This window comes from Oratosquilla oratoria, chromosome 34 (assembly GCF_046742065.1).
Source record: "Oratosquilla oratoria isolate Oo_2021 chromosome 34, ASM4674206v1, whole genome shotgun sequence".
NCBI classification, from domain to species: Eukaryota; Metazoa; Arthropoda; class Malacostraca; order Stomatopoda; family Squillidae; genus Oratosquilla; species Oratosquilla oratoria.
The window spans coordinates 30,422,837-30,441,220 of record NC_134810.1 but is presented as its reverse complement, the minus strand read 5'-3'; the positions used below and the strand labels follow the sequence as shown (position 1 = coordinate 30,441,220).

The following is an 18,384-nucleotide window of genomic DNA, read 5'->3' as shown; positions in this document are numbered from 1 at the left end:
TCATGTGAAGAATGTTATAAAGTTTTTAAAGACATCAATTTATTTTATGAAATTTGAAATTGTTTATATGATTGCTTGTGAGTGTATCTTGTTCTGATGTGTTTTTGTGAGTGCTTATTGTTTTCACTGTTTTACTTGAATTTTTATCTATTAATGTAAGATAAATATGTGCTGAATGGCCTACCGGCTCCGGTGCTTGGTCTTCAAGCCAAAAATTTCATAAATCAATCAACCTGCATCTCATCCACTGCCCTGGGTCAGAAGCAGTGTTGCAAAACACAGCACATCCACAGCAAGGCCACTTCATTAAATTAGCAAAAGAAAAAAAACCCTCTCTGTCCCCTCATGCAGAAAAGGAGAAGAGGGGGAGAAATCTCTTCTAGCTGCATCAAATTATTCTCACACATACTTCCTCTCCCTCCAACCCCCACCCATTGCACCTCATGGATCATATCATCATCCATATACAACCACTCTCCATTCACCCCTGTCTTCTGTCCTCTCTTGTCCTTCCTCAACACACATTCCCCTCTTCCAGAAAGACCCTTTTACCCCATCCATACATCTCATCCTACTAAGTATTTCAGCGTCTTTGACCCATCGTTTTTCGCTCATATTTCCGAAATAACCATTCACATCAGTATGATATATTAGCACAGCCTAATTCACACCCGGCCATAATTTTTGATGTTAGAGTGCATTTACAAGTGTATTTAATTACGGCGTTTACTCTTGATATTAAGTGTGTCGTAGCCGACACCCGTGAAGTAAATCGAACAGGTGAAGTCGTGACGTCATCACAAACTACCTCGTGTATCCCAACATCACTTGTTCGATTTACTTCACGGGTGTCGGCTACGACACACACAATATCAAGAGTAAACACCGTAATTAAATACACTTGTGAATACACTATAATGTAAAAAATTATGGCCGGGTGTGAATTAGGCTGTGCTAATATACCATGCTGATGTGAATGATTATTTCAGAAATATGAGCGAAAAACGATGGGTCAAAGCCGCTGAAATACTTAGTAGGTTGCCCCCTCATGTTCACTCCTTCCACATCTGCCTTCCACACCTCTTTTACTCGTCTTTCTTCTCTCATTCTCTCCATGTGCCCAAAGCATCCCAATACTCTTTCATCAACTCTATCTCCCAACTCCCTTTCCACCCCCGTTCTCCTCCTCACCTCATTTCTCACTTATCCAGCCTAGTAACCCCTATCATACATCTCATACACCTCATCACAAACACATTCAAACCCCTTTTTTTCTTCCTCTCTTATATTCCATGTTTCTGCCCTATACACTGCTGTTGGCACAATCACTCCTTCATATAATCTCCTCTTACCATCCATTCCCAAATGTCTATTTCTCATTACACTTTTTAATCCACCAAGCCATTTACTCGCTTCTCTCAATCTACATTTTACCTCCACTTCCACTCCTCCCTTTCCTACCACATTTGCACCCAAGTATCTAAAAATATCCACTTTCTCTAGTATCTCTCCCTTAATACTGACTTCCAGTCTGCTGCCACTTTCACCCCTTATACATCTCATCACCTTACTTTTACTCACATTTATCTTCAAATTTCTTCTTTCATACACACTCCCAAACTGTCACCAACTTCCTCAATCCCTCCTCTGATCCTGCCACAAGCACAGAGTCATCCACAAACAACAGCTGGCTTATCTTCCACCTTTATTTTCTTTAACCATCTCCAATCCCAAACCCACTACTCATGCATTTACCTCTTGCACCCCATTTATGTATAAATTGATTAGCCAGGGTGACATGACACACCCCTGATGAAGTCCCACCTTACCTCAAACCACTCTCTCTCTCCATTTCAAATCCTGATACATGCTCTACTACTCTCGTAAAAACTCTTGACAGCTCCTAAAAGCTTTCCTCCTATCCAGTGTATCTGCAAAACCTCCCAAAGTGCCTTCCTGTCTACCCTATCATAAGCCTTTTCCAAATCCATAAAAGCCCAAAAAACACCCTTTTACCTAAAGCTTTCTCACAAATCTGTCTTACCACAAAATCTGATCTACACAACCTCTACCTGTCCTAAACCCACAATGTTCCTCACCAATCACTCCCTTTTTTCCTCTCCTAATCCTCTCAAACAAGACCCTCTCATAAGCCTTCCTAACTACACTGAGGAAGCTGATCCCTCTGAAACTACTATAATCACACTTGTCCCCTTGTAAAGTGGAAATATACAGGTACTCCTCCAGTCCTCCGGCACTCTACCCTGTCTTAAACAAACATTCATAAACCTCACCAGCCAGTCCACCATAACTGTACCTCCTTTTTCAGACATTCTGCATGACATCCATCCAGACCAGGTGCTTTACCTGCTCTCATCATCTTAACTGCCTTCACTTCATCCTTCCTTATTTCTTTTCCATTTTCCTCACTTATCACAGTCATTTTCTTAGCACTTCCCACTGCAACTACCTTTCCCTCCCTATCCTCCTTCATATTTAGCAACTTCCTAAAATACTCTGCCCATCTTCCTCCCACTTCCTTCTCTTGCATTGTCATCTCTCCATTTGCACCTTTTACCTTTTCTTCCCTACTTGATTCGCCTCCTCTTCCTCTCTTAATTTCTTTCCAAAACATCTTTTTATTACTTTCAAAATTTTCTGTCATACTCTTACCCCACTTCACATCTGCTCTCCTGTTTGCCACCTTTATCTTGTGCTTTGCTTCTCTTCGCTTTTCTTTGTACCACTCATATGATTCCCTCATCCTATTTTGTAACCAATCTATGAAAGCTCACTTCTCTTTTACAACCTTCTTTGCTTCCTCATCCCACCACTCACTACCCTTCCTTCTATTTCCTCCCATACTCCTTGTTCCACACACCATCTTTGCACACCTTATGACACCCTCCTTGAACCATCCCCATTCCTCCTCCACTCCTAGTTCTACTCTGTCCTTCATTCCCTCCCACTTCTCTCTCAGCTTCTTATACTCCTTTTCTTTCTCATTTAAGCAGTTCACTCTAAGCACGTCCCTACCTTTTGTCCTTTTCCTCTTTCTCCATTTATCCTCCACTCTCAACTTACCTTCCTAAAAACGATGTGATATGCCCACACTCTCTCCCCTTAGAACATGTACATCCTTAATTCTTCCTCTTATACTCCTATCTACCACTATAAAGTCCATTAACTCTCTACCACCCTTCCATCCACCAACCTCTCCCATGTGTAATTATGCTTGACTTTCTTCCTAAACACTGTATTTGCTATCATCAACTCTATAGACACATCTCCACCATCAACTCTCCACAACAATTCTTTCCTAGAACTCCACACTTCCCAACCACTCCATCTATTGGTTCATTTCCTACCCTAGCATTAAGGTCTCCCAATACTACTACATTGACGTTTCTCCCTAATTCCTCTATGCATTCATTTAAATCTATCCAAAAAACCTCCCTTCTACATTTTTCTCACTACAAGGTCCATATACACTTACAAAAACCCACATCCCCTTTTGTCAGTTTCAACTTCATCCACATTAACCTTGAAGAAACTTCATTCCACTCTACTGCACATTTACCTATCTCTTCACTTACTAGTATAGCCACCCCTTCTCTTCCTCATCCTCTCTTCACCCCTGAGAACCTCCCAACTACACTCCCAAACTCACACGTGCCCCTCCCTCTCAACTTAGTTTCATTCAAAGCCAACACATCCATCTTTCTTCTCACAAACATACTGCCTATCTCTTCCCCTTTACTCTCATCTGTACCACATCCACACACATTAAAAGACCCAAACTTTAGGGTAGTGGTTAGAAAACTCCTAGACCCTCTTATGCCTTTACTTTTTTTTTAGGAATGTCCCCTGTGGGGCTACAGGGAGAAGGATGCCAATCCTAATCCCCATCCCATTTTTCTTGCCTCTTACGATTCAAGTGTGAATACTTGGTGGCAGCATTCTATCCCCCACCACAGGGTAGGCAAAAAAAAAAAAAAAAAAAAAAAAAAATGACTATTCAGAGAAGTGGTACAGGATAGTAACAATGGGTTGGGGGACAGCATAATGAAGGGACAGTCGCAGTATAATAAAAGTGTCATAATTTCTCTGTGAACAGAGTCCTCTATCACAGACAAAATGATGTGTGGCTCTGGTCTGCAGGAGTGCCCCATATAGACCCTAAAGTATCAAGTGCATGCTACTTTATCACAAACATGCAGCCAATACCCCAGATGGGGGTAATGTACATACAAAAAAATAATGCAACATATAAAGATACATGAGAACCACATACAAACACATAAAGAAATATAAGAACTGCATTCAAACACACAAATATAAGAACTGCATTCAAACATATAAAGAAATATAAGAATTGGCGCCAGTTAAACACAAGAAAAACAGCAATTGCCAGATGTCTGGGACATTATGCTTAATAGCTAAACAATAGTTACACATTATACCTAAGAAATGGACACAAAAAAGTTAAACATTTCAAAGAATAATATATGGATACATCATAAGCAATACACAAATACAGTATAAGCAGACAAAGGACCCCTTGTCTGGAGATGATAATTATGAGTGGTAGATACACAAGGCATAGTTTGTACAGGGGGCCTTGGGGGAGGTTGGGTAAATGCACGTGTAACATTTCACACAGTCCCTGTGAATGATCAAAGACCCTGAACTTATTAGGATGTAACTGTTCAGTCACCAAAAAGGGGCCTGCAAATCTACCGTTGAGCTTAGATTGGTGGTCAGGCATGCTTTTATATACATGATCACCAATGCTGATGTTGACAGGCTTAACCCACAGATGCTGGTTTTTCAACATCTTGGCTTTGGAGACATCAAGTTCGTCTCTTACAGAAACTATAAATAGAATGCAAAGTGTGACATTGGAGTTGACTATAGTCTTCCATATTGTAGAGGGTACAAGTAGGACTATCAAGCACATAAGGGAATAATTTTTTCCATTCCATAAATAATATAATGAGGTGTCTTGCCTGTAGAGACATTGATAGTGCTGTTAATACAAGCACTGACATGGGGAAGCCAATCCTCTCAAGATTCATGAAAGCTACTAGCAATATGCCTGAGTACATCTAAAATATTCCTATTCATCCTCTCCACAAGACCATTGGACACAGGATGATAAGCAGTCACGAAATGTTTGAGTGATGCCATAATGCTCACAAATGCTCGCTAAAATCTTATTCTTTAATTCCGACCCATTGTCACTAAGGAGCACTGAAGAAGTAGTGTATGGACAAAAAAAAAAAAACATTAGAAACTAAAGCATGGGCTACTACTGGAGCAGACTTGCTATATATGGGAGCCAATATTACAAAACTACTAAAGTGGCCCCCACACACAAGGACTACACAGAACCTTGAGTACTACAAGGCAGTTGTAAAAGGTCTATAGCCATAGTCTAAAAAGTGTGAGAAGGAGTAGGATACTCTAATATGGGAGCAGTGTGCATAGAACCTTTGTTCTGGGTACAAGAGCTACACTGGGCTACATGAGAGGTGATGTCTAGTCACATTTTTGGCCAATAATACTTATGTGCCATAGCCAGATTTTTGTCACAACCTGGATGACCAGCCTGAGGGTCATCATGAGCAAGGGACTGAACAACAGGAACTAGGGAGTCAGGGATCACTAGTTGTGCCACATCCTACTCAAACACTTCCACATTATGAATGAGAACCTTGTCCTGCAAGGAAAATTGGGACAGGGGAACAAGTATCATCACCAGACTCCAAAGCATAAATAACAGCAGACCAAACAGGGTCCTCATGCTGAGCTTTGGCTAGATCCTTCAAAGAGAAGTTGTCAATTACTGTAACAGCAGCAACAGGGATATTATGTGAAAGTGCATCAGCAACATTGTTTGCACACCCTGGAATATGCTTGGGGACCCCCCGCCCAAAATCTTTTTTTCTGAAGGATCTTGCTGATTTTTTCTGTGTGATATCTAGGTCTGAGGAAACCTTCACAGCTTGAGTTTTATTCAGATCTGACTAGTAGTTTTTTATTTCTTAATAAAAAACGTAAAAAATACTATATTTTTGGGCTTTCAAATCTATCTATCTCTTACAATTTTTATTCGATGTCTTCCATTTTACAGCAAAAGAATCTTCTACATATTTAAAAAAACAAAATAGAAAGTTTTTTTTTAATATCTTTGTTTAACACCGAGAAAAAAATATATAAAAAAATTATCGAAAAAAATGCAAAATTTGACTGACACGTTATTAAAAAAATTCTATTTAACATATGCAAAAAAACTCTCTATTTCATTTTTTCATTTATCTAGCTATTAATAGAGACCTCATATGTAAAAATTTGTTGAAAATTGAGGGAGGAGATAGACTTTGTGTATCAAAAACTTACATTTTTCAGAAAAGAGTGTTAAATTTGTTTTTTCTTAGTTTGACTAAATTTTACATTGGACCTCCTAAGACCCATTGAAAACAGGTTCCATTGTATTTTCATGATGATTTTGCATCTTTCAAGTAAGTCAGGCACTTTGTACCCTCCTACAGTGTAGGATATTATTCACTCAAAGTGAGGGTCTCATAAGCCGCCACCTCACTCTTTTTTGCAAAGTTTGAGTTCTTGGTCTAGAATGACCCAGCAAGGTAGTCTGATTGCTGGGATTCAGCTCTCTTTCTTTTCTTGGGTTTCCTTTCTGGTGTTGGAACAGGCTCTTGCTGCATCAGGGACATCACTGTGAGGTTTGAGACTCTAAACCCAAGGTGTTGCAACAAGGAGGCATCCTTGTAGCCACTTGTTAGCAAACAGTTGTTTGTGTAGAGACAACGTGTCTGATATAGGTGTAGAGGACAGAGGATCAGGTGCTGAGGATGTGGATGTAGATGGCAGGGAGAGAGCTGCTGGAGGGAGTACTAGTGGTGGTGGTGGAGGTGGTGATAACAAAGTTGATGCTGGTGTTCTTTCTTTCTCCCCTTGAGTTGCTAATGTAGACGTTTTTATCTTCTGCAAGTGTGCCTTTTGTTTGGATAGCTTAGGCATGGCTAATATCTTCAAATATCTCTTCACTGAAAAATAGATGTGAATTTCACACGGCAAATTAGTGAACGCAGCAAGCTAACGTGTACATGTCCATTACTTTGTAAGGCTCAGGCCACTGCCAGTCATGCAGGCTGAACTTCCTCACACCACATACTCACGTGCATGCCAGACGTAAGAGAAAACTTTATGAGTGCATCAAACGCAAAAAAATAGAATAAAATATGGTCAAAACGTATGTAAACAATGGTCGTGCGCAGCATGTGGCTGCCGGGGGGAGGGAGGGTAGGCCCTTTAAACCCTTTAAAAATGGCGGTATGATAAAATCACTTTACCAGCATCTAGAGCAAGATCCCTACTATGTATTTATGCAATAATTTTTTTTTTTTTTTTTTTTTTTTTTTTTTTTTCCCCTCAAATTTTTCTTAAATCTGGGGGCGGGGCCCCTTAAGGGTTGGGTTAAATTCCTCAATCATGAGAAACCATCTGGTTAGGCGGCCTGAAAGGTTTTTTCCTTGGAAAAGTTGAGTGACAGCAGTGTGGTCTGTGTAGACTGTAATAGGATTTCCAAAAATTATATCATGAAAATGCTTTAAAGCCCACACCACTGCCAAGGCCTTCAAACGAGTAACAGAGTAATGTGACTCAGGCTTGTTAAGAATGCAACTAGCATATGCAAGAACATGGGGTCTACATCCGTCTACTTGTTGCATAAGTACAGCTCCAATACCTGTACCAGAAGCATCTATACAAATAGTAAAGGGAAGGCTTTAGTCTGACAATGCGAACACAGGGGCGTAAGTGCAAGGTTCAAGGCATCAAAACTTTCCTGATGAACATCACGCCATTGGAAGGAAGTATCCCTCTTGAGGAGACATGTTAATGGGCAAGCAATTGAAGCAAAATTCCTAATAAATGCATGATAGTACCCTGCCAGACCAAGGAAGGAACGTTCATGCTCAACTGACTTAGGTATAGGGAAGTCCTTAACCGCTTTGACCTCATCATCAGTAGTATGTATACCATGTTTGTCAACAACATGACCAAGGAATTGTATGACAGACTTAAGAAAAGAACACTTGGGCAAATTGAGTTTCAATCCAGCATCAGCAAACCGTTGCAAGAGCATGGACAACTTAGTGAAGTGGCTCTCCACATCCTTGGAAACTAAGATTAAATCATCCTGGTAAAAAAAAAAAAGTCTGTTGCCTATTAGACCATGAAAAATGGAGTTAATCAAGTGCTGGCAAGTCGAGGGAGAATTCTACAACCCCATGGGGGCAACAAAGCCATTCATAATGTTCATTGGGAGTAGAGAAGGCCGTGACCTTACGAGACTTCTCCTCCAAGGGTATCTGCCAAAAACCCACTTTCAAGTCTAAGGTGAACACTGTATAACCAGTGCCAGTGGACTGAAGAAGATTACTTAGTACAGGCAAAGGGTAATGGTCAGGAATGGTGACCTTTTTAATTCACCTATAATCAATAACAGGATGAAAAGATCCATCTTTCTTAGGCACAAGGAGGAGGGGTGAGCTCCACTCAGAGTGAGACTCTTGTACAATACCTTCACGTAACATGTCAACCAAGGACTGCAACAAGCTGATGAGAGTGAGGCAACCTATAAGAGGATGAGCACCTGGTTGAAGATCAATTCTATGAACCACATGATCTGTAAGTCCTAATGGATCACCAGGCAAAGCCAAAGCCTGACAGTGGGTTTATCCACAATTTCAGGTTTCATCATAAATATTAAATCCAGTCTTGATAGTTTCTCATTATTTCTGTATCTGGTGTTTTCATTGACCCACTGTGTCATTGTATATTTCATGGTCATGTCCAGTAATAAATTACAATACCCCACAAGTGTTCTCTGCCTTTCACTGTCATTTCCTCCCAACAAATTTCTCTGCAGTTAAAGTCCCCCACAATTACCAGGTTACCTCCGCCCATTAGTATCTCATTTAATGAATGCCTTGTATCTTCTGGCATTTTTATATGGTCATTCCCTTTCTAAGTGCTCGTTTTTGGGGGTGCAGAAATCACCACAAACTACTTTTCATGTCCTTGTCTTTGACTTGATCATGAGCAGTTCTACATTGCTTTTACCCTCTGTAATATTTATCACATTCAAGTTTTTCTTGGCCAAGAACATGATTCTTCCTCCCTGTTTCTCATTTCTGTTTTTAATCCAATAATTGTATAACCCTTGTCCAACATTAATGGGTGGTATTGAACCCCTTAATTTTGTCTCCACAATTCCCATTATGTCTGGTTTTTCTTCTAACAGGTAATCATTTAGTTCATCCAGTCCTGAAATTAATCCATCAATGTTAGTATAGGCCACTTTAAATTTTTTCTTTCTCCTTTTTTTTCCCTCTCTGCTTTTGCTTCACCGATTCTGATGTATCATTTTCTCAGTCTCATGTCGAGTATCCTCCAGTAGAATTCCTTGCGTTTTTTTCCTTAGCTTAATCTTTTAGTGTCTTCTCTTTTTCTAATTCCTCAACACTCATTTCTATTTTTATCCATATCTTATTGTAATGTTCACTCTTTGCCAACTTACTTGCTTTTTCTAATATATCTTCTGCTACCATTTGTGATCTTGGCTTTATCTTTAGGGGTCACTTTCTTTCCTTAGAATAAATTCCCATACTATACACATTGTCTATGTCTTTCTCTACTTCCCGATCCACATCCTTAATTTCTTTTAAGATTGCTATTGCTGTTTCTTTTTCTCTCGTGTACTTCGCCAGACGATGTTTTTGTCTTAGCCCATATACCACAATACATTTTTTGGATCACTTGAAGAATTGTCACCCCAGTCTTTCACAGTTCTTCATGTGGGCTAGGGTAACAATTCTTCATGTTTGCCATCCTGGGTTTATGAATCTTTGGTTGTATAAGTTGATAACAATAAGCATAACCCTCATTCAACCTAACCAAACCTAACCTTAACCTAACCCTAACCTAACCCTAACCTAACCTAATGTACTCTTTATTCTACTGTTGATATTCAGCGTACTGGGGTGACAGTTCTTCAGGTAGGATCTCATTGGGTGACGATTCTTCATGTGGGCATTTTGGGGGTGACAATTCTTCATGTGACCCCTTTTTTTTTTTTTTTTTTTTTTTTTTTCTATCCACTGCATCTCTAACCCAATTTCCCTTTTCTGTAATTACTTAATGATATCTGCATTTTCCTGCATATGTTGTTGGACAAGTTCTTTAAATGCAATTTCTTAATTTTCTCAGTTTTCCTTCCATTTCTTAATCTTTGCATACTTTCCTCACCTAAGTTTTCTTCAGTTCTTTCAGTCATTTCTTGTATTTTGATATTTACCTCTTTTAGGTTTTCACTACTGGTAGTATCATTAATTTTCCTTGTTTCATTTTCACACTTAACCTCTATTATATAATTTTTCATTACCTTAAGGGACTGTAGGGCGCGAAAACACGAAAAATTCTGGAAAATCAACGAATTTTAGGTAAACATTTCAAAAGATTCTCTGTGATGGTGGTAACACTTTGGCCAAATATTACAGCTCAATTCCGTTTCTTTTCTTATATATAAAATAAAATAGATAAATTTTTGGCAACCTCTGGCAACCCCATTGCATGAAAAACATTCTGTATATTGAAATAAAGTCAAAATTTTGTTTTGTTTACTATAATTAATATATATGGAGATATCTGGCAACTTGCCCAACACTAATCGTCAATCACCACAAGGATCTCGGTATCTCTTCAAAGCTAAAGGAGAAAGGATGTCGCCCTGTTGCGTATCTGTTAGCCTACTAGTCATGCATGCGATCGTATTATATTTTTTTCTACCAACAGGTATTCAAAAGATTCTCTATGATGGCTGTAACACTTCGACCAAATATTACAGCTCAATTCCGTTTCTGTTCTTATATATAAAATGAAATAGATAAATTATTGGCGACATCTGGCAACCCCATTGCATGAAAAAATATTCTGTATATTTAAATAAAGTCAAATTTTCGATAGCCAGTTCAGTTTTGTTTAAAGTTTTAAACGGAAACGTAAAAAAATAGACAATGTCACGAGTGAGTACGCGGCCGAAGGATTTTAAATGCCGGTGCGCTCCTTTAATTTAAATGCCTCTCCTGAAAAGTTTGTTTTGTATATTTAAATAGCCATATCTCTGTTTCTTTTTGTCCGATTTCATTCATTCTTTCGAATTTGTAAAGAGAGAGAGTAATTCTTTAATTTGATTAAAAAAAACAAAGGAAACTGTAACTTAATTTTGTTGTTTAATTTATCATACCAGATTTTCACTGAAGTTTCTACTATTCAAAATAAAAAAATCATAAAAAAAATAAAAGAGAGTAGGAAAAAATCTAACTTAATGAAGTTGTTCCCAAGACTCTAATCTTTCATTTCCTACATAGTAGGCTGATTACCTATGCCTATGGATACTTCAATGATTACAGATACTATCATAAAAAAAAAAAAAAAAAAAAATTAACTACACGTAATATATACGTTACTAAAACAATTTAGTATGCAATAATACTCTTTCCGATAGAGTAAGTATACATAAGTTCACCAAAGAAATTGATCAACTTTTATGACACGTTCACCTATAAGCACTTCCTACAGTCTCTTAAGTTCAGTTCTTAGTTCTAAGTTTGTTTATTTTAGGTTGGAAATGTCAATGTTAGCTTGCACTAAGCAATCCATTAATTCTACAAATTCTTTCCTTAGGTCCATGACTTCGTTCTCCCACCATTTTCTATTTTTACTCATTTCCCTTTCTAGGATGGTTTTGACACGTGGAAAGAATGGGTGAAGAAAGATTAGTAAAAGAGGTGTGGAAGGAGTGAACATGAGGGGGCATCCTAGGATGAGATGGATGGATGGGGTAAAAGGGGCGTTGGGAAAGAGGGGAATGTCTGTTGAGGAAGGATGGGAGAGGATAGAAGATAGGGGTGAATGGAGAATGGTTGTGTATGGATGATGCTGTGATGCATGAGGGGGAGTGGGTGGGGGGTGAGAGAGTATATATGAGAAATAAATTGACAGAGCCCGAAGGGTTCTCCCTGTCTTCTCCTTTTCTGCATGAGGGGATAGAGAGGGGGGGTTGCCGAATTAATGAAGCGGCCTTGCTGTGTCTTGCGACTCTGCTTCTGACCTGGGGCAGTGGACAAGATGCAGGGATGACCCATCATCCAGGAAGTACCAAGATAAGAGGGTAGAGGGTAGTGGAGTATGTAGGGGATGGAATGGGTGGGAGTGGTTTCTATGACTTTGTCTTTTGGCTACCTCCTCTTCTACAGAGCACAAAGATATGTTTATGGTTTCATAGCTCGAATGTGTTTGAACTGAAATGCATGAGAAGAATGATAAGGGTTACTAAGCTAAATAGAGTGAAAAATGAAGTTGGGTCCCATCTCCTATTATCTAATTTTCTAACATACCTAGACTCAAATTCATGTATGTTTCCAACTTAATCAATGTCTTTGATTTCCAGCACCATCTATGGATGATGCTGTGATGCATGGAGTTGGTGGGGGATTGGGGGAGGTTAGGGAGTATGAATGATATTCTGATGCAGCCTGAAGGGATTTCTTCCCCTCTTCTCTTTTTTCTGCATGAGGGGACAGAGAGGGGGTGTTGCCAATTAAATGAACCAGCCTTATTGTGTTTTGCTGCATTACTTCTGACCCAGGGCAATGGGGGAGATGCAAGGATGACCTTTCATCCAAGAGGAGCCAAGAAAAAAGGGAGTGGAGTATGTGGAGATAAAATAGGTGGGAGTGGATTTATGCCCTTTGGCTACCTCCCTTGTAAGGGGGAAAAAGCCCTTGGTGTGTGTGTGTGTGTATATATATATATATATATATATATATATATATATATATAATGTGGGGGTTACTAGGCTGGATAGAGTGAGAAATGAGGAGGTGAGGAGGAGAACAGGGGTGAAAAAGGATTTGGGAGATAGGGTTGATGAAAGAATATTAGGATGGTTTGGACACATGGAAAGAATGAGTGAAGAAAGACTAGTAAAAGAGGTATGGAAGGCAGATGTGGAGGGAGTGAACATGAGGGGATGTCCTAGGATGAGGTGGATGGATGGGGTGAAGGGGGCTTTGGGGAAGAGGGGAATGTCTGTTGAGGAAGGAAGGGAGAGGACGGAAGACAGAGGTGAGTGGAGAATGGTTGTATATGGATGATGTTGTGATTGCATGAGGAGGAATGGGCGGGGGGGTGGGGGTGGGGTAGTATGTGTGAGTAAATTTTGACGCAGCCCGAAGGGATTTCTCCCCGTCCTCTCCTTATATGCTAGGGGGGACGGAGAGGGGGTGTCGCCGATTAAATGAAGCGGCCTTGCTGTGGATGTGCTGTGTCTTGCGACACTGCTTCTGACCCAGGGCGGTGGGCAGGGTGCAGGGATGTCCCGTCATCCAGGAGGTGCTCAGATGAGAGGGAGGGTGGGAGGGTGGGAGGGGTGTGGAGTGTATTTAGGGATGAAATGGGTGGGAGTGTTTTTATGCCTTTCCCTTTTTGGCTACCTCCCTTGTAAGGGGGAAAAAGCCTTGGTATATGTATGTATATATATATATATATACAGTATATGTTAAGAGATTTTTTAAATTTGTGTTTTGGGACATCAGTAATGTGCCAGGGTGTTAGATGGGAGAGTAGGTGAAAGAGTATTAATGAACTATGTAATAGTACCCAAAAGGAAATAAATATAAGTTGTGGACATAAATGTATTCAAGGAAGAGAGGAGAGGATGATCAGATCTTTAATAGAAGGGGAACTTATAAGTGGAAGTGAAATGGAAGAAGAATAGGGAGAGGGGCAGAGAAGTGCTGAAGGTGAGCAAATTGAATGAAAAGAAAAAAGAGAAAAATACCTGGTGAAGCCAAGAGACATATGGGAGGTAGTGAAGAATTAAAGAAAAACAGGAGTAGAGGGAAAATTCAAGAAGCAAGTAATAAAGTGCACAAAGTGTGTGGTATGATGATGCGAGGGAATGGAAGAGAGATAATGATTGGTGGGATAGAGATGAAGGCATTAGAGGCAGAAAAGAAATGAGCATATGAAGATAAGTCACAGAGTAGAAATAGAAAAGCATGTAAGAGCTACAGAGGAAAGAAGGTTGATGTAGAATGTAAGGTGAGGACGGTAAAGGGAAAGCAGATATAAGTTGGGTAGGTGTTTGTTTTATACACATATACCAAAGGCTTTTTTCCCTCTTACATGGGAGGTAGCCAAAAGACAAAGGCATAGAAACCACTCCCACCCATTCCATCCCCTACATACTCCACTCCCCTCTACCCTCTTCCCTCCCTCTTATCTTGGTACTTCCTGGATGACAGGTCATCCCTGCATCTTGTCCACTGCCCAGGTCAGAAGCAGTGTCACAAGGCACAGCAAGGCCACTTCATTAATTTGGCTAACCCCCCTCTCCGTCCCCTTGTGCAGAAAAGGAGATGGGGAGAAATAATTTCTGGCTGCATCAATTTATTTCTCATACATACTCCCTCACCACCCATCCCCCACCCATACCCCTTCATGCATCACAGCATCATCCATACACAACCATTCTCCATTCACCCCTATCTTCTATCCTCTCCCATCCTTCCTCAACAGACATTCCCCTCTTTCCCAATGCCCCTTTTACCCCATCCATCCATCTCATCCTAGGATGCCCCCTCATGTTCACTCCTTCCACCTCTGCCTTCCACACCTCTTTTACTAATCTTTCTTTACTCATTCTTTCCATGTGTCAAAACCATCCTAATACTCTTTCATCAACCCTATCTCCCAACTCCCTTTCCACCCCTGTTCTCCTTCTCACCTCATTTCTCACGCTATCTTGCCTAGTAATCCCTATCATTCTTCTCAGGCATTTCATCTCAATCACTACAGGAAGACCTGAATAAAGTATGGAACTGGAGTCAGAAATGGGAATTAGACTTCAATATTAAGAATGTAGCATAATGGAGTTTGGAAAGAGTAAAAATAGAATATCACGACAATATTAAATTGGAACTAAGGAGGTAAAGAAAGTGGGATCTGAAAAAGATTTGGGTGTAATCCCAAAAGATTTGTCCTATGATAAACAATAAACAAAATTGTCAGAGAATCCTATAACTTACTAAGATCAATAAAAGTGTCATTTATGTATTTGGATGAAGAAATGGCTAAAAAATATTAGTTACACTGATAAGGCCTAGACTAGAATATGCAGCGACATTGTGGTCACCCAGTACCAAAAAGAATATAAAGAAAATAGAAAGAATCCAGAGAGCAGCCACAAAAATAGCCCCTGCACTTTCAAACTTGTCATATGAAGAGAGACTGGCTAAATTGGAGTTACTGACTCTGGAGCAAAGAAGAGAGGTGATCTACTGACCATCTATAGAATCATGAAGGGCACAGAAATACTTGATAGAGAGGACTTGTTAAACTGGGACAAGGGAAACACAAGAGGACATGGAAAGAAACTAAAAAAACATAGTTATAGAAAAGATATGAAGAACAGTTTTCCACATAGAGTGGTGGACACTTGGAACAAACTGGACAAAAGAATATTGTGTACAAAAACCACTCATGAATTTAAGAGCTAACTGGACACTGAGAGATACAAAGGCAGGACACCATGAGCATAGCTCCTCTTCCCCAATTCCATCACTAACTTCCTCAATCCCTCCTCTGATCCTGCTACAAGCACAGTGTCGTCAGCAAACAACAACTGGTTTATCTCTCACTTTTCTCCATTCTTTTTAACCATCTCCAATCCCCAACCTTCTACCCTTGTATTCACCTCTCACACCACTCCATCCATGTATAAATTGAACAGCCAGGGTGACATAACACATCCCTGACAAAGTCCCACCTTTTTACCTCTCATATGATTCCCTTTTCCTAATTTGTAACCAATCTATAAAAGCCTGGTTCTCTTCTACACCCTTCGCTTCCTCATCCCACCACTCACTACCTTTTCTTCTATTTCCTCCCATCCTCCTTGTTCCACACACCATCTTTGGACGTCTTATGACTCCCTCCTTGAACCATCCCCATTCCTCCACTCCTAGTTCTACTCTTATTTTTCACTCCCTCCCACTCCTCTCTCAGCTTCCTCTTATACTCCTTTTCCTTTTGTTTCTCATATAAGCAGTTCACTCTACCTTCCTATCTTCTGCCCTTTTCCTCTTTCTCCATCTATCCTACTGTCTCAACTTACATTCCACCAAAAAATAATCTAATATTCCCCCACTCTCTCCCCTTAGAACATGTACATCCTTAACTCCCACTATACTCCTGGTTACTACTGTATAGTCCATTAATGCTGTATCTTCCACCCTTCCATCCACTGATTTCTCCCATGGGTACTTATGCTCGACTTTCTTCCTAAACACTGTATTTGCTATCATCAACTCTCTCTTGAGACACATCTCCACTACAATTTTTTCCTGGAACTCCATACTTCCCAATCACTCCATCTATTGGTTCATTTCCTACCCTAGCATTAAGGTCTCCCAATACAGCTACATTGACATTTCTCCCTTATTCCTCTATGCACTCATTTAAATCCATCCAAAAAGCCTGCCTTTCCTCTACGCTCTTCTCACTACCAGGCCCATATACACTTACAAAAACCCAAATCTCCCTACCCAGTTTCACCTTCATCCACATTAACGTTGAAGAAACCTCCTTCCACACCACTACACATTTACCTATCTCTTCACTTACTAGTATAGCCACCCCTTCTCTCCTTTGTCCTCTCTTCACTCCTGAGAACCTCCCAACTACACTCCCTTTCAACTTAGAGGGGGTTTACACGGTCTAACGGTTCATCGAACGTGGTTCGACAGACACATGTTTGAAGTGATGTGTGAACAGGGTATTTGGTTGTCGAACACGTTGTTCGACAACCAAATACCCTGTTCACACATGTGTCTGTCGAACCGCGTTCGATGAACCATTAGACCATGTAAACCCCGTCTTAGTTTCACTCAATGCTAATATGTCCATCTTTCTTCTCACATACTGCCTATCTCTTCCCTTTTACTCTCATCTGTACCACACCCAGGCACATTGGGGGGATACAGGTGGCAGGATTCCTAATCCTATCCCCTGTCCCATTTTTTGTCGCCTCGTATGACTCAAGTAGGAATACTTGGTGGAAGCATTCTTTTCCCCCACCACAGGGTTGGTGGAAAAAGAAAAGAATATTCAGAGAAGTGGTACAGGTACAGTAACAAGGGGTTGGGGGACAGCATAACAGAGGGACAGTCGCAGTATGATAATAGTGTCATTATTTCTCTATGAACAGAGTCTTCCTCTATCACAGACAAAATGATGTGTGGCTCTGGTCTGTAGGCACGCCCCATATAAACCCAAAAGTATCAACTGCATGCTACTTTGCCACAATAACATGCAGCCAATACCCCAGACGGGTATTGTGTATATACATACATATATATATATATATATATATATATATATATATATATATATATATATATATATATATATATATATATATATATATATGATTACATATTTTGGAAGGAAAAGTCAGAGGATGAGTAGGATAGAGGGAAGATAAAGGGGATGGACAGATGCTAATGGAAGTGGTACCAGTGTAATAATATCAGTGTGTGATTCAATCACTTGTTTTGAGACATCCTTGTTTTTGTAATTGCAGGCATAAAGGAGAAGGAATATAGCAAAGAACTGTCCTCAAGATTGTCAGAGGCACTCCCAGCCAGCAGTATTCATTTAATTGAAGTCAAGTGTCAACAAGAGGATTGCACCTATGTGATAGAAATTCCAGATGTTGTAGATACTTTGGTGGCTGAGGGGTTATTAGAGAAAAATTAAAAGAAAAAAAAAAAAATGAAGTCGGTTGCTGTTGAAGTGATCCCAGTAAAACCATGTACAAGAAAACTATTCAGTCTTGTGGCAAGTTCAGCTTATTTCAGCTAGCGCAATAATTATTTTGGTGAAATTATTTCCATAGTGGCTTGGAATGAGCAATTATTTTTCCTTATTTTTTATTTCCCATATTTTTGTCATCAGTTATTTTTGTATGTGATATTAAATTTTTGTACATTTCAAGTGGATTTTTCAGTGTTCAAGAAAAAATTCAGAGGTTGTTTCATATGAGTATATACAGTAATTAATATCTAAACGTAACATAGGAAATTTGGTTTGATACAGCATATTCTTATTATGTGTACCATAAAAGTTTTCCATTTTTAATATTTGTTTATTTTCTAGGTTTCTTGGGGAATTATTTTCATTGATGTTTGATCAGAGTACATTAATGAAGCTTTACTGGTCCAGCATTGCAAA

The 18,384-nt window shown here is 39.7% G+C and overlaps 1 protein-coding gene across 7 annotated transcripts in view; it reads left to right on the top strand.

The window, feature by feature from the left end:
* LOC143018159 (uncharacterized) overlaps positions 1–18,069 on the top strand; it is a 276,494-nt gene extending 258,425 nt beyond the window's left edge. For 6 of the 7 annotated variants that reach the window (XM_076173309.1, XM_076173306.1, XM_076173308.1 and 3 more), the window contains one exon: positions 17,735–18,069. In XM_076173309.1, the coding sequence (XP_076029424.1) occupies positions 17,735–17,910 (176 nt within the window). In that variant the 3' untranslated portion in view covers positions 17,911–18,069. The remainder of the gene's footprint in view (positions 1–17,734) is intronic. The other variant, XM_076173312.1, reaches the window with a different exon arrangement.
* Positions 18,070–18,384: the final 315 nt, after the last annotated feature.